The sequence below is a fragment of the Panthera onca genome, chromosome Y, assembly GCF_046562875.1.
Source record: "Panthera onca isolate mPanOnc1 chromosome Y, mPanOnc1 haplotype 2, whole genome shotgun sequence".
NCBI lineage: Eukaryota > Metazoa > Chordata > Mammalia > Carnivora > Felidae > Panthera > Panthera onca.
In genome coordinates, this window is record NC_138358.1 from 28,991,875 (window position 1) to 29,009,195 (window position 17,321).

The 17,321-nt window shown below is 50.8% G+C and overlaps 1 protein-coding gene across 3 annotated transcripts in view; it reads right to left on the bottom strand.

Moving 5' to 3' along the window:
- Positions 1 to 431: 431 nt before the first annotated feature.
- Positions 432 to 17,321, bottom strand: part of LOC145714909 (glycoprotein Xg-like) — a 31,623-nt gene continuing 14,733 nt past the window's right edge. For 2 of the 3 annotated variants that reach the window (XM_081794437.1, XM_081794436.1), the window contains 7 exons: positions 15,211 to 15,273; positions 11,527 to 11,589; positions 10,605 to 10,667; positions 5,325 to 5,375; positions 3,416 to 3,457; positions 1,768 to 1,803; positions 432 to 652 (listed from right to left, as the gene is read on the bottom strand). In XM_081794437.1, coding sequence (XP_081650563.1) covers positions 447 to 652; positions 1,768 to 1,803; positions 3,416 to 3,457; positions 5,325 to 5,375; positions 10,605 to 10,667; positions 11,527 to 11,589; positions 15,211 to 15,273 — 524 coding nt within the window. In that variant the 3' untranslated portion in view covers positions 432 to 446. The remainder of the gene's footprint in view (positions 653 to 1,767; positions 1,804 to 3,415; positions 3,458 to 5,324; positions 5,376 to 10,604; positions 10,668 to 11,526; positions 11,590 to 15,210; positions 15,274 to 17,321) is intronic. The other variant, XM_081794438.1, reaches the window with a different exon arrangement.

Genomic DNA, 17,321 nt, shown 5'->3' on the forward strand with positions numbered 1-17,321 from the left:
CCAGCCTGCGTTTGGTCAATAGCCCGCATCCGCCAGCAGGGGGAGGCCCCGGGCAGGCTTTGGGGTTTTGACATCCCTTCTGGAAGGCTGGTTTTCACAGCGACCTTAGGGACAGGAAGGAGGGGAGGGCAGACACTCCCTGCAAATCCCAGACCCCGTCAGACGCAGGGGGCTCTCGGGACCCAAACTCAAGACACTGTCGCTTAAACTCAGAGCTGCTGTTTCCACAACAGAGGCCCCTGTGTCTGTCCCAGGACCCTCCCCGCAGAGATGTCCTCAGGGCCCTTCACTGACCACCTCTGCTCCCCAAGAACAGCCACCAGCCGGGCGTGTAATTCTCCAAACCCAGGAGCCTGTACCCAAAGTGGGACCAGAAAACCACGTGTGCTGGCTTCTCCCAAGTCCCCATGTGTCCCTCGCAAAAACCCCCAGTGAAAACCGTGTCCTCATGCCAGGGTGCTAGGCTGGCCGTCATTAGAAACAGCCCTGCTGAGTGACAGGCTCCGGAAGGAGCTTTCCAGCTCGAGACACTTGCCTCTTGTCCTGAAACAATTTCTCCTCCTGTTTCGTTGGAACCACCCCGTGGCAGCACCCACCAGCATGACCACCAACACGGACACGATGGGGGACACGATTTTCGCTATCGTGTTACCTGCCGGGTGGAGAGACCGAGAGGTTCTGAGAAAACACCCCGCGAGAAAGCCGTTCGTGTTAAATGCCTCCACATTCTCACGTCCCGCCCTCCCTGCCCTCAACTCCGGACAAAAAAAAATACATAGAATCCGAACGAGGAGCTAGAGGAAAGGGTTCTGCGCCTACCCCGCGTGGAGATCAGTAAGCACATCTTCCCCGTGCAGGACGTTCAAGATAGAACGGTGCCTGTGAGAGGCATTTGATTGGTTTTTCGTCTGCCTGTTGAATTTGACGGGTTTGTACCGTTTTCGAAGTAGAATGTTTATGCAGGCCAAAGAAAAAAATTTTTTTTTCTTCAACCAAAACGTGTCCTGACAGCCACAGGTCTGGACTCATTCACACCCCACAGGCTGATGCCTTCAAGGGAAGGTTACCGCACAGCTTTGGTTTCTCCCGTGCAGGACCTCGCGTGACAAAAGTCAACACTTGGAAAGAGAAGTCGTTGCCTGTGTGGACACCGACCCCCTGCGTCTTGTGTCAGGCCCGGTCGACCCCCTGGCGGGTCGTAGGCAGGGATCCTTGGCCCCCATGGCACCTTGGCTTGGATATCATCACCGGAGGGAAGCCTCGCGGGCCCGGACCCCACCCCAGCCTGCCATCGTCCCCCCCCCTCTTGCCGCGGGACCCCATACATTCCGTGCAGCCGTGTGTCTGGGCCGGATGTTCGTCGGTCCCCTGGACCGCACCCCTGCCCTGGGGCCGGCCGTGCGCTCTGGGGGCTTCACGAGGGCACAGCGCCCGTGCCCTCCTTCCTGTTCTCCTTCTCGGCCTCCCGAGCTGTGCGTTCAGCAAAGGACAGCCCTCGGTGGCACCGACACAGGCCCACGATCCCCACCGTGCCCTCGCGGCCACCAGGCATCCGGCGGCCTGGCGCGCGCCCTCCTTTCTCCTTCCCTGAACCCCCGGGGCGCTGACCGCCCCCCGAAGGCACACAGGGCTGTTCAGGACCTTCCTTCCCAATGTGAAGACGGCAGGTGCTCCGTCAAACACCAGAGGCGGGGACCACGCGGGCCTCGCGCGCCCCGTGAGAGCGTGTTTTTATTAAAGACGCGGGGCGTGGCCCCGACCCGTTACCTTGCTGGTTGCCGTACGTGGAGTATCCGTCTCCGCCTGGAAGGGGAAGGGGAAGGGCACACAGTCATGAGTGTGTTCCGAGGCGCGTCCAGCCCCGGGCGCCGGGCTCGCGGGTCCAAGCGCAGCGCACGACAGGCCCCCATCGCGGGGAGCCTCCCGCTCCCAGGGAGGCGGGGACAGCCACAGGGGGAGCAGGTGTGCACGCCACACGACATGGTGAGGGGGGGCAGGCCGCGGTGGAGACACACGGGGGTGCAGGTTCTGTGTCAGGGGTCGGGGTACGTGCCCATGCACACATATGCAACAGATGTGAGCTTCCACTCACATTCATGCATGTGCACACACGAACCGATGTATGCACGCACAAGCACACACACGTGCACACGCCCACCTCCACACATGGACACACACGTGGACGCCTACACACATGTACACACCCACACACATGCCTACACACGTGCACGTGCACACATCCACACATGTATACACACGTGAACTCCTCCACATAGGTACATAGCCACACACACACCTACACATGTGCACACACCTCCACACACGTGCACACGCACACCTCCACACATACACACGCACACCTCCACACATGTACACACACATGCGTGCATGCCTCGGCACATGTACACGCCCACACACAGGCCTACACACGTGTACACGCCCACCACACACGTGCACACGCACACCTCCACACATGTAAATGCACACACAGGCTTACACACGTGTACACGCCCACCACACATGTGCACACGCACACCTCCACACATGTACACACACATGTGCACGACTACATACATGTACACACCCACACAGATGCCTACACACGTGCACATACCTCCACACGGGCACACGCACACCCACATGTACACACGCACACCTCCACACATGTACACACACACATGTGCATGCTCCCACACATGTACGCGCCCATCTACACACAGTGCAACGCACACCTCTACACATGTACATGCACACACATGCACACCTACATGCATGTACACACCCACACACATGCCTATACACGTGCACACACATCACACACGGGCACACGCAGACCTCCACATACGTGCACACCCACACCCACATGTGCACACACAAGCCTCCACACATGTACACACCCATCTACACACATGTGCACTCACACCTCCACACACGTACACGCGCACCACACAAGTGCACACGCACACCCACACACGCCTCCACACATGTACACGCCCATCTACACGCGTGTGCACGCACACCTCCACACATGGGCACATACCCACCCACACGTACACACGCACACCACACATGCACAAGCCCACACGAACACTAGACACATGCACACACACCTCCACACACACACGCACACAACCACACATGTGCAAGAAACACTTGCACACGCGCACTGCACACTAACGCAGACGCACATGCATGTACACACACAGACACATTACGAACTGTAAGCAGGGCTCACTTCCTTCCAAGAAAGGGAAACAACTTCGCTGACGAGAAAAGCACACGAGTTAGACCCAGCTGGTGACCTGGTGTCCACACAGGACACAATGCGACCCGCCCCCCGCCAGCGTGCAGTCGGTGTTAGTTCTCCCCGAGGACAGCCCGTCCTCGCACGGCGCGAACGAAACAATCCCTTTACCATAATTATTTCCGTAAGAGTTGGGTCTAGAACGCCCTCCTCCTGCGGGACAGAAAGAGCACGTGAACTGGAACCCCGGAAGTTTCTGGGGCGGCACCGAGAACAGCAGCACACCCGACCCAAGATGCCGCGTGAGGCTGGGGAGATGGCGAGGCCGCCCTCCCCGTGCGACCGAGGCCACGGCGTGGCCTCTGACCGCAGGGGACTGGAAGCTGAGGCCACACTGCACGGCCTTTGGCTCACGGGGCTCGGAACCCCTCACCCCAGAGGATCAGGGGCCCCATGTGATGATGATTGCCAAGTTTCAAAGAAAAAAATCTCTTTTCCGGGCACTTGGATGGCTCAGTCGGTTGGGCGTCCGACTTCGGCTCAGGTCATGATCTCACAGCTCGCGAGTTCAAGCCCCATGTCAGGCTCTGGGCTGACAGCTCGGAGCCTGGAACCCGCTTCAGATTCTGTGCCTCCCTCTCTTTCTGCCCCTGCCCCCGCTCATGCTCTGTCTCTTTGTCTCAAAAATAAACAAACATTGAAAACAATTTCTTAAAAATGGCATCTGCTTTTGGCCGACAATTTCCCATTGTGTTATGGGGACAGGGCCATCTACGGGGTGACAGATGTCTGTCCCTGTCACCTTTACTTTGTAAAACGGGCTGTAAACTATTATTTCCTCATCCCAAGGCTGCGGAGATTCACGGACCACATCTCCAAGAGGACCCCGACGCCTTGCAAATGCACCCATATCAGTCGCAACCCACCAGACCGTGACTCCATTCAGTTCTGATGCTGAAAGCCCGTAACCAATGACAAAGAGAAAAGTAAATTCATGCTTTGCCTTTGACTGGTAAATTGACGGGTGAACCAAATCAGAGGGACAAGTCTGCATTTATAAGCCCCAGGACGTCATGGGCAGAACGGGGACCCTGATTAACGACCTTGTATCACATCATAATGCGAATGTAATCGCATCTCAAAATTGCTAAGGGAAGGGGGCGCCTGGGTGGCTCAGTCGGTTCAGCCTCCGACTTGGGCTCAGGTCGTGATCTCACGGTTCGTGGGCTCGACCCCCGCGTCCAGCTCTCTGGTGTCGAGGACCCTGCTTCCGTTCCCCTGTCTCTGTCCCTTGCTGCCTCTCTCCCACTCATGCTGTCTCTCAAAAATAAGTAAGCATTAAATTATTTAAGTTGCTAAGGAAGTAAATCTTAAAGGTTTTCATTTCGGAATAAAAAAAATAAATAAAATTTGTAACTATGCATCCCAATGCAATGCGGGACCGGCTGCGGGACCGGCGGACTTACAGTCCCAATAATTTTGCAACATGTCACCAATAGGGAACTGTTACTTTATATACATAGAATGAATACAATGTTTACGTGCATTGTGTCTCCAATAAAAAAAAGGAAAAAAACAATCCGTAGCGTTTTCTTTTCCCAGCATGACATTTTGTCGTCAGTCTTCCCTTACAGAAGCAGACAACGGCTGAGAGTTTCAAGATCGCCCGCTTACTTTGAGATACACTCAGTGTAGACGAGACCCCCGTTACTTCCTGCTGTGGACACTTCCTTCCCTTCCTGCCAGGATCTGCCCGCCCAGAGTGTTTTCTGTTTGCAATGGTCAGCCGCTGAGCCGCGTAACAAAGATCCCCGCACACACCGATTCACCGGCTGCTGTTCCCCTAGTGTGAGCTGCTCTGTTTCTCACTACCTGCGTGCACACCTGGGTCCCTGGAGGGCAGGAGGCAGGCCAGCCAGAGGGTCAGTGCAGACAGGGCTCCAAACCCCTCACACCAGCACAGAGCCAACACCCAAGACCGCAGGAAGAAATTGTTGTGGGGATGCAAACAGGAGCCCTGGAAATACGACACCCCCTCCCGCCGCCCTCGCCTTCCGAGGGGCCCAAGTGCTGGACGTACCATAGGCGTTTCCGTGGCCATCATTGTTGGGATAGTAGCCACCACCGCCAGCTGTGGGACAGAAGGTAGATTTCAGCTGCGCTCTGCTGGGACGCACAGGGTTGCAGCAGGCGTCTGCTTGGGTCGCTGGTGACGGCACCAAGCCATGCCCAGGAGTCACCCCAAAGGGAGCCCCATACGGCAGCCAAGGGCAGGGGCCATGAGGGCACATTCCAGGGTGCCCCCAAAGTCACAACTTTCTGTAGGAAAATTCATGCCCAGGCAGGCACCCCCACAGAAAGCTCTGTGCGGGGTGCCTGACGGGGCTCAGGCGGTTAAATATCGGACTTCGGCTCAGGTCATGATCTCCCGGTTTATGGGTTCAAGCCCCACGTCGGGCTCTGGGCTGACAGCTCGGAGCCTGGAGCCTGGAGCGTGGTTCAGATTTTGTGTCTCCCTGTCTCTCTGTCCCTACCCTGCTCACACACTCTCTCTCTCTCTCAAAAATAAACATTTGAAAAATTAACAAAAAAGAAAAAGGTTTGTGCCTTCAGAGGGCACGTATGTATCCTGATGGCACCAGATAAATGCAGGTGCATCCATCCCTGTCCTGCAGAGACATCTGAGCAGGACCAGAGACCCAGACACAGGGTCACCATTCTGAGAAGGAAGGCTGGGAAGGCGGTCCCCACCATCAGTGCTCTGTACCAAAGGCTACGCATTATTATCGTGTGATCATTACTGCAATAACGAGTCAAAGTTATTTGTTGGTGGCGTTCCAACATTGCAGAAAAGATGCGTGTGTGCATCCTGGTCGTCCAGATGACAAAGAGGCCCCTCCGCAAGGTATCGGGGAGAAGTCCTCACGTACCTCTTCTGGACACGCAGAACTCGACCCAGCAGAAACCTCACAGCCGTGCACCAGAGCCTCATACATTACCCCCTGGCGGACACAGCACCCATCTGTCTCACGGGGGGCATGTGCTTTTATTTACATATGAAAATGCCTATGAAGGGGGTCACTTTCCAGTCACACAGAAAACACTGCATGAAAGCTTTCTATGCACGTGTGTATGTGTGTGTGTGTGAGGGTGTGTGTGTGGATAAATACACACACATAGATATACACACAAATATACATATCTACATATGTAAAAGTAGATATACACATACACAGATATAGATATTATTTATCTGAAACTACTTATATAATGACACACATATAAAAATATACATATGTATGTATAAAGGTATATAAGTATACATAGAGATATACAAATAACTATATATAAAAATATACCTACAGATAAATATACATATACACAAATAAAGATATTATTTATCTAAAACTACATATATAATGATACACACACATAGAAGTATACATATGTATGGATAAAGGTATATAAGTATACATAGATATACAAATAACTATATATAAAAATATACCTATATATAACAGTATATATACACTCAAAATACATACACAGATATATAAAGCTGTGTACATGTCCATATATAAAGGTATGTATACACATATATAAAAATGCATCTATACACATGTATAAAGATATGTACAAAAGTAGTGATATAAAGTCTATCTATAATCATGCACATACAAATATATATACATAAATATAAAGATATATGGAAACACATACATAAAAGTATGTATACACACTGTATATAAACATGTATGTATTTATAAAAGGTGTATATGCAGAGATGTATAAATATGTACATACACATATAAATGTGTATATATAAATATATAAAAACGGATATATGATAAATATAAAGACATACAAATATGTGCATATGTATATAAAGGTACATATACAAAAAGATATATAAAGATATATTCATATATAAACGTGTTTATGTAAACATATGTAACACGATATATACATAAGTATAAATATATCAAAATATGTACATACATCTTATGTGTGTACATATGTACATACATCTTATGTATATAAAGAAGTACATGTAAATATATATAAAGGAATATATACATAAAGAAAGATACAGGGACTTATGTATCCAGAGGTGTATATGTAAATATACATAAATGGATAGATATGTAAGGAAAGATACAGGAATTTATGTATCCAGAGGTGTATATGTAAATATACATAAAGGGATAGATACGTAAAGAAAGATAGAGGGACTTATGTATCCAGAAGTGTATATGTAAATATACATAAAGGGATAGATACATAAAGAAAGATACAGGGACTTATGTATCCAGAGGTGTATATGTAAATGTACATAAATGGATATATATGTAAGGAAAGATACAGGGACTTATGTATCCAGAGGTGCATATGTAAATATGTATAAAGGGATAGATATGTAAAGAAAGATACAGGGACTTATGTATACACAGGTGTGTATGTAAATATACATAAATTGATATATATGTAAAGAAAGATACAGGGACTTATGTATCCAGAGGTGTATATGTAAATATACATGAAGGGATATATACGTAAACAAAGTTACAGAAATTTATGTATCCAGAGGTGTATATGTAAATATGTGTAAAGGGATATATATGTAAAGAAAGACACAGGGATTTATGTTTCCAGAGGTGTCTATGTAAATATACATAAAGGGATAGATACGTAAAGAAAGATACAGGGACTTATGTATCCAGAGGTGTATATGTAAATATACATAAAGGGATAGATATGTAAGGAAAGATACAGGGACTTCTGTATCCAGAGGTGTGTATGTAAATATGCATAAAGGGATAGATACGTAAAGAAAGATACAGGGACCTATGTATACACAGGTGTGTATGTAAATATACATAAAGGGATAGATAGTAAAGAAAGATACAGGGACTTATGTATCCAGAGGTGTATATGTAAATGTACATAAAGGGATAGATACGTAAAGAAAGATACAGGGATTTATGTATCCAGAGGTGTATATGTAAATATGCATAAAGGGATAGATATGTAAGGAAAGATACAGGGACTTATGTATCCAGAGGTGTATATGTAAATATACATAAATGGGTATATATGTAAAGAAAGATACAGAGACTTATGTATCCAGAGGTGTATATGTAAATGTACATAAAGGGATAGATACGTAAAGAAAAATACAGGGATTTATGTATCCAGAGGTGTATATGTAAATATGCATAAAGGGATAGATACGTAAAGAAAGATACAGGGACCTATGTATACACAGGTGTGTATGTAAATATACATAAAGGGATAGATAGTAAAGAAAGATACAGGGACTTATGTATCCAGAGGTGTATATGTAAATGTACATAAAGGGATAGATACATAAAGAAAGATACAGGGATTTATGTATCCAGAGGTGTATATGTAAATATACATAAAGGGATAGATATGTAAGGAAAGATACAGGGACTTATGTATACACAGGTGTGTATGTAAATATACATAAAGGGATAGATACGTAAGGAAAGATACAGGGACTTATGTATACACAGGTGTGTATGTAAATATACATAAAGGGATAGATACGTAAGGAAAGATACAGGGACTTATGTATCCAGAGGTGTGTATGTAAATATACATAAAGGGATAGATACGTAAGGAAAGATACAGGGACTTATGTATACACAGGTGTGTATGTAAATATACATAAAGGGATAGATATGTAAGGAAAGATACAGGGACTTATGTATCCAGAGGTGTATATGTAAATATGCATAAAGGGATAGATACGTAAAGAAAGATACAGGGACCTATGTATACACAGGTGTGTATGTAAATATACATAAAGGGATAGATAGTAAAGAAAGATACAGGGATTTATGTATCCAGAGGTGTATATGTAAATATGCATAAAGGGATAGATACGTAAAGAAAGATACAGGGACCTATGTATACACAGGTGTGTATGTAAATATACATAAAGGGATAGATAGTAAAGAAAGATACAGGGACTTATGTATCCAGAGGTGTATATGTAAATATACATAAAGGGATAGATATGTAAGGAAAGATACAGGGACTTATGTATACACAGGTGTATATGTAAATATGCATAAAGGGATAGATATGTAAAGAAAGATACAGGGACCTATGTATACACAGGTGTGTATGTAAATATACATAAAGGGATAGATAGTAAAGAAAGATACAGGGACTTATGTATCCAGAGGTGTATATGTAAATATGCATAAAGGGATAGATACGTAAAGAAAGATACAGGGACCTATGTATACACAGGTGTGTATGTAAATATACATAAAGGGATAGATAGTAAAGAAAGATACAGGGACTTATGTATCCAGAGGTGTATATGTAAATATACATAAAGGGATGGATACGTAAAGAAAGATACAGGGATTTATGTATCCAGAGGTGTATATGTAAATATGCATAAAGGGATAGATACGTAAGGAAAGATACAGGGACTTATGTATCCAGAGGTGTATATGTAAATATGCATAAAGGGATAGATACGTAAAGAAAGATACAGGGACCTATGTATACACAGGTGTGTATGTAAATATACATAAAGGGATAGATAGTAAAGAAAGATACAGGGATTTATGTATCCAGAGGTGTATATGTAAATGTACATAAAGGGATAGATATGTAAGGAAAGATACAGGGACTTATGTATACACAGGTGTGTATGTAAATATACATAAAGGGATAGATACGTAAGGAAAGATACAGGGATTTATGTATCCAGAGGTGTGTATGTAAATATACATAAAGGGATAGATACGTAAGGAAAGATACAGGGACTTATGTATACACAGGTGTGTATGTAAATATACATAAAGGGATAGATATGTAAGGAAAGATACAGGGACTTATGTATCCAGAGGTGTATATGTAAAGGGATGGATACGTAAAGAAAGGTACAGGGATTTATGTATCCAGAGGTGTGTATTTACATAAAGGGACGTGTGCATACATGCAGATTTGGAGAGACGTGCGTACATAAAGCCCTGCACACAAAGCGGTACGTGGATACGTGGACGTATGGCAGTGTATGCATAAAGGCCCGTATGCACACGTCCGTGCAGAGGCCGTAAAGGTATGCGCACACACAGGTCCATTCGGGCACACGCCGCGCACACGTGCGTACACACGCCACCACCACCTTCCAGGGGAATCTGCCCCGTTTCCAGTCTCGCCCGCAACCTGCGCCTCCAGAGCGTCAGGGGTGTGAGGCCCACTGCGCTGCGGCATCGGAGGGGACGCCCCGCACCCCATGTTCGCGGGGTGCACCTTGCACCCAGGCGGGACCCGCGGCCTCCCCCCAGTCAAGTGAGAGAAGCCATGGGCGTACCTGCGGGCGGCCTGGGCCTGGGCGGGTAGCGGCCGTCATCCTGGTCCCTGTTCCCAAAGTAACCTGCAGGGTGCAGCACAGAGCACTCCTCAAACCCCCGCAGACACCCCCCTGTAAACCCAGCCCGTGTGACCGGACGCGGGCAGCTTACGGAGGGCCGGGCGGACCCTTTCCAGGACGCCAGGGCGCCGGAACCAAACTGTGGGTGGGATGCCATCATTCCTGCGGGGAGAGCGCGGGGGGCGGGGGGGGGGGGGACCCAGCATCCCGGGAAGGGCAGTTGGTGGGACGGACCCCGTCTGATCAAGGGAGATGCAAAACGGAGAAGACGACACCCAACCCCAGGACCTTTGCACATGCCCTCTGCTCTCAACACAGGCTGCGCTTCCTGCCCCACGCCTCCCACACATATCCATCCATTTGTTTCTGCCCCCTAGCACGCTGCAGGGGGCCACATGCCGTCGATGATGACCGAACCCCCATGCCCAGCAGCAGGCTTGGCCCATACAGAGTGCTCAATTAACCGCGTTCAAAGTCCTCCATGAAAGCACATAGTAAGTGCTTAATTAAACGCTCGGCATTTCCTCCCTGCAGGCACATGGTAAGTGCTCAATTTGATAAAACTATGACATGGAAAAGGCCTGTAGAGGCTTCTCTGATTTCTCTCTGCAAGAACTTCTCCCTCAGCGACGCTGCCCCGAGCACTGGGGACCCCAGGAAAGGGCTTTCCCGCTCTGGACGGCTCATGACATCTCACTGATTTTGCTTAAAGGGGCATCTCCCGAAATACGTGTGAGCAGAGAACAGCCTCCATCATGAGCCCTTACTAACATCGCACCACCAAGGGGACAATTCCAGGCGTGAGAAAAGGCCACACCCCGTGCACCCCGAGGGCTTCTCAAACGCGTCTCCGTGCGCTTACCTCCACCGCTGTCGGAACCGCCGGGCTGGGGGCGCGGGGGTGGCCTCGGCCGGGGGTAGATGCCTGTCGGAACACAACGCCGCGATTTCAGGAAAGTAATGAGGCCTTTCGGCCATCGGCCAGCCGCACAACTGACGAAGCACAGCCCCACACGCTGAGCCTGCCACCGAGACCTCAGTGGTCTCTCCGGAGAGCCAGTGGCCGCAGCAGGGACGCGTGCCCTCCTCGGGGTGACCTGTCCCTCGCTCCCGGCCAGCTCGACTACCCGCATCGCCTCCTGGGGGACCGCCCACCCCACGTATCTGGGGAACGAGCCTGCACAAAACGCTTCTGGGAGCCGCCTTGCAAATGGGGCGCCCTCCCAGGGTGGGGCCCATTCGGTGTATTTCCCCCACATCATGCAGGTCTGCCCCCGGGGGGCATCCGACCCTGAGACCTCCACGGGGTGCGGAACTTCACCCCCAGCCTCCCAGGGAAACCGATCGCCTAAGCACAAGGTTTTTCGAAAGGGGAACTTCGAGATGCAAAACTGTAGAGACGGCCTTGTTTAGGGTTGGAAGCAATTTCCCTGAAGGCAAAGCTTCCGTATCGACTTCATACCGTGGCCACAACAAACACCACAAACGAGGCTGAAGACACATGGATCCCCTCCTGGTCCTGCAAGCTGAGAGGGTAAGATCCAGGCAGGGCCGAGGCCAGGAGTCTGAGGCCCAGGCAGGGCTGAAACTGGGAGGCTGAGGTCCAGGCAGTGCTGAGGCTGGGGGGTCTGAGATCCAGGAGGGGCTGAGGCTGGGGGGGGGTCTCAGATCCAGGCATGGCTGAGGCTGGGAGTATGAGATCCAAGCAGGGCTGAGGCTAGGGGGCTGAGATCCAGGCAGGGCCAAGACTGGGGGATCTGCGATCCAGGCAGGGCCGAAGCTGGGGGGCTGAGATCAAGGCAGGGCTGAGGCTGGGAGTCTGAGATCCAGGCAGGTCTGAGGCGGGGAGGTTGAGATCCAGGATGTGGTAAAGCTTGGGGTCTGAAATCCAAGAGGGGCCGAGGCTGGGGGTCTGAGATCCAGGCAGGGCCGAGTCTGGGAGTCTGAGGTCCAGGTAGGGCTGAGGCCTAGAACCTGAGATCCAGGCAGGGCCGAGGCTGGGGGTCTGAGATCCAGGCAGGGCAGAGGCTGGGGGGTCTGAGATCCAGGCAGGGCTGAGGCTGGGAGGTTGAGATCCAGGCAGGACTGGAGGCTGGGAGTCTGAGATCCAGGAGGGGTGGAGGCTGGGGGTCTGAGATCCAGGAGGGGTGGAGGCTGGGGGTCTGAGATCCAGGAGGGGTGGAGGCTGGGGGTCTGAGATCCAGGAGGGGTGGAGGCTGGGGGTCTGAGATCCAGGAGGGGTGGAGGCTGGGGGTCTGAGATCCAGGAGGGGTGGAGGCTGGGGGTCTGAGATCCAGGAGGGGTGGAGGCTGGGGGTCTGAGATCCAGGAGGGGTGGAGGCTGGGGGTCTGAGATCCAGGAGGGGTGGAGGCTGGGGGTCTGAGATCCAGGCAGGGCAGAGGCTGGTTCCTCCTGAGGCCTCCCTGCTTGGCATGTAGACGCCGTGTTCTCCCCGTGTCCTCGCGTGGTCTTCTCTCCGTGCATGTCCGTGTCCTGATCTCTTCTTCGAAGGACACGGGTGTTATGTTCCCAGGACCCACCCTAACAACCTCATCTGGACCCACTTACCTCCCCAAAGACCCCATATGTAACTAGAGTCCCATCGGGAGGTCCTGAAGGTTAGGGATTCAACGCACAAATGGGGGGACGGGGTGGGGGCACATCCCTCCGTGGCCCCCTCCTGGTTGCTTGGAAGCCAGTGTGGGGACCCCGCTGCTGGCGTCAGATGAGAGAATCAGAGAGCGAACCCGGAGGTTCTGGAAGGGGCAGGTGTAAACAGCAGGAGCTCAGGGGGACGCCCAGAAGGAGTGTCCTCAGGGAGCAGGCGTGTGCAGGGGAGAATCTGAGGTTCTCCTACGTCCGTGTGTCAGAGACCCCACCACCGAGCTCAGGGGGGCCCGTATTCGTCCTAAAGGATCCAGAACTCATTCTCGCTGCATCGGGGCCCCCCGATAAATCGCCCAGCAGCCACACGTCACAGCAGGTGGCCCCTGGCAGAAAACGCCACAGCGTTCCATCTGGAGGCCCTTTCTCAACGTGGCTCATCTGTGACCATCTGCCTTTTGGAACAGAACGTTCCGGAACGCCCCACACCCAAGGGACTTTTCAGGGCCGCTGTCAACGATGCGTCTTCCTTCTCAAGGGACACATCCAGGAGCCCCAGGGCGAGCCAGGGGCCAAGCGAGGGACTTCGGGGGGCCGGTTGCCCTAATCACCTTCTCACCAACCTCCCCCGCCCTCTCGGTTTCGTGTGTGCGCTGAGTTTAAGCAAAGCGTGCAAACAGCTCCCAGATGGCATCGGCAGCTGGCGCCCTGAGTCACAGAGGGTCCCCTCCCACGCTGGGCCTCGCCCCTCACTTCCCCGGGGACTGAGTCACCCCGTTCCGCTGATTCATCATATACATTTAACCCCCCATTTCCCCCACACCGGGAGCAAGAAACACTTCCTGTGAGGGACTCCCGTGGATTCCTCGTGGAACAAGACTTTAAAAGTAATTTCCGGGGCGCCCGCGTGGCTCAGTCGGTTCAGCGTCCAACTTCGGCTCAGGTCATGACCTCACCGTTTGTGGGTTCAAGCCCCGTGTCGGGCTCGGTGCTGACCGCTCAGAGCCCGGGACCTGCTTCGGATTCTGTGTCTCCCTCTCTCTCTGCCCTTCCCCCGCTCACGCTCTGTCTCTATCTCTCAAAACTAAATAAAAACATTTTTAAAAATTAAAAAAAAGTGACTTCCAGGAAGAGGAAAGGCTCAGGCACTTGGAGGTGTTAATGCCGGACAGAAAGTTTTAAAAGGTGAGGGTGCATGGTGACAAAAGCACCGTTAACCGCGGCCGTGGATGCTACTGTGGATTTTCAATTAGGTATCGGCTTCCTTGGACCCTGGTCCTGATGCTGGGCGGCCCCTCCTCGAGGAGATGAATTTTCACGCATGGCAGCGCCAGAACGGGATTCCAGGACCGCTTCTGGAAGCCTTTGACTTAGCCCTGCTTCACGCGGCCCTAACCCGGTCTGGTTTTACGTTTTCAGCGCTTTTGAATTGCTAAGGACTTTACTGACTTTGTCCGTCAATGTTTCCTTTCAGTTAACTTTTTTTTTGTTTTTGTTTTGTTTTGTTTTAATTTTTTTTAACTTTTTTTTTTTTAAGAAATCTATGGGAACAGTGTCTGCCAAGCCTTTGAACCCAAGCACACACTGAGGATAAATGATGTACAGTACACAGGACACCCCAGGTGGGCTTTTTTACCGGACAGAATTGGGAACCGTGGAAACAAGCGAAAAAGGAAACGTCCTCAGCCTCATTAAAGATGCATTTCAATAACGTTCACTATCCGCCAAGCAGACCCTACTATGCAGTGGTCAGAGCAACGGGAAATAAAATGCGTGCTGTGGGTTCACCCTGCCAGCTCCCCCTGCTTACGGGTGAGACTCGGTTTCCTGCAGGGAGAGCCATTCCCTACTTCAAAGGCGGCTGGAGGAAGACCCGCAGGGGAGACACGGCAGGCTTCATCCAAGCAGGGTGGAGAGGAGTCTGAAGAGGGACAAGACTTACCTCCGCTGTTGTCGGGCATGCCTGGCTGTGGGTGATACGGGGGCTTCGGTCTGGGGTAGATATCTGCGGGGAAAATGACAGTGCCCTCTTAGCAGAGAAAAGTAGCCTTCTGTTCGCAGCAGGTTATAGAACACCGTCAACACCGCGACAGACGCCTCGATATTGCACTCACATCTACTGCCCGCGGTGTCACAGATGATCATGGACCACAGAACGTCCCTGAGCCTCTGGGTGTAAAAATGTCAAAACTAGAACTTCAAGAAAAACCCCACGTGGGTGTGCACTCACACACACACACACACAGACACACACACACTCTAACCACTCATCCACCCACCCATCCATCCGTCCATCCGTCCACCCGTCCATCCACCTATCCATCTATCCAACCACCCATCCACCCACCCACCCTCCATCCACTCGTCCATCCACCCATCCATGCACCCGTCAATCCACCTATCCATCTATCCATCCATCCATCATTCTCTCATCTGCCCATCGATCCATCCATCCACCCACCTGTCCATCCATCCACCCGTCCACCCATCCACCCACCCACCCAACCATCTACTCATCCGCCCACCCACCCATCCATCTACTCATCTGCCCACCCACCCATCCATCCACCTATCTACCTATCCATCTATCTATCTATCTATCTATCTATCTATCTATCCATCCATCCATCCACCCATCCATCCATGCATCTATCCATGCACCCACCAACTAATCCACTTGTCCATCAATCCACCCACCCGTCTATCCATCCACCCATCCACCCACCCACCCACCCACCCATCCACTCATCTGCCCACCCACCTATCCATCTACTTATCCACCTATCTATCCATCCATCCATCCATCCATCCATCCATCCATCTATCCATCCACTCACCCACCCATCCACCTGTCCATCCATCCACCCACCCATCCAGCCATCCACTCATCTGCCCACCCCCCTATCCATCCACTTATCCAGTTATCCATCTATCATCTATCTATCTATCTATCTATCCATCTATCCATCTATCCATCTATCCATACACCCACCCACCAATCCACTTGTCCATTAATCCACCCACACACCCATCAGTCCAACCATCCATCCATCCATCCATCCACCCACCCATCCATCCATCTACCCACCGACCATCCATCCTTCCATCCACCCACCCGCCCATCCATCCATCCATCCATCCATCCATCATCCACCCACCCACCCACCCATCCACCCATCCACTCATCTGCCTGCCTATCTATCTATCTATCTATCCATCCATCCATCCATTGATCTATGAATCCTGTCTGTCTGTCAGTCCGTCCATCCATCCATCCATCCATCCATCCATCCGTCATATCTATCTATCTATCTATCTATCTATCTATCTATCTATGCATCCATCTACCCACCCACACATTTGCCTGTCCATCCATCTACCCATCCACCCATCCCCCATCCACTCATCTGCCCACCCACCCATCCATCCACCTACCCATCTATCCATCCATATATCCATCCACCCATCCATCCATCCATCCATCCATCCACCCACCCACCCATTCACCTGTCCATCCATCTACCCATCCATCCATCCATCCATCCACCCACCCATCCACCCAACCACTCATCTGCCCACCCACCCATCCATCCACACATCCACCCACCCACCCACCCATCCACCTGTCCATCTATCCACCCACCTGTCCATCCATCCACCCACCCACCCGTCAGTCCACCCATCCATCCACCCATCCACTCATCCGCCCATCTATCTATCTATCTATCTATCTATCTATCTATCTATCTATCCATCTATCCATCCACCCGTCCACCCGTCCACCTGTCCATCCATGCATCCATCCACCCACCCACCCACCCACCCATCCATCCACCATCAATATTTCCTTTTACTTAATCTTTTCAAAGAAATCTACAGGAACAGTGTCTGCCAAGCCTTTGAACCCAAGCACACACTGAGGATAAATGATGTACAGTACACAGCACAATGCATGTGGACTTTTTGGGGGGACAGAATTTGGAACTGTGCAAACAAGCAAAAAAGGAAAAGTCCTCAGCCTAATTAAAAATGCATCGGAGGGTGCCTGGGTGG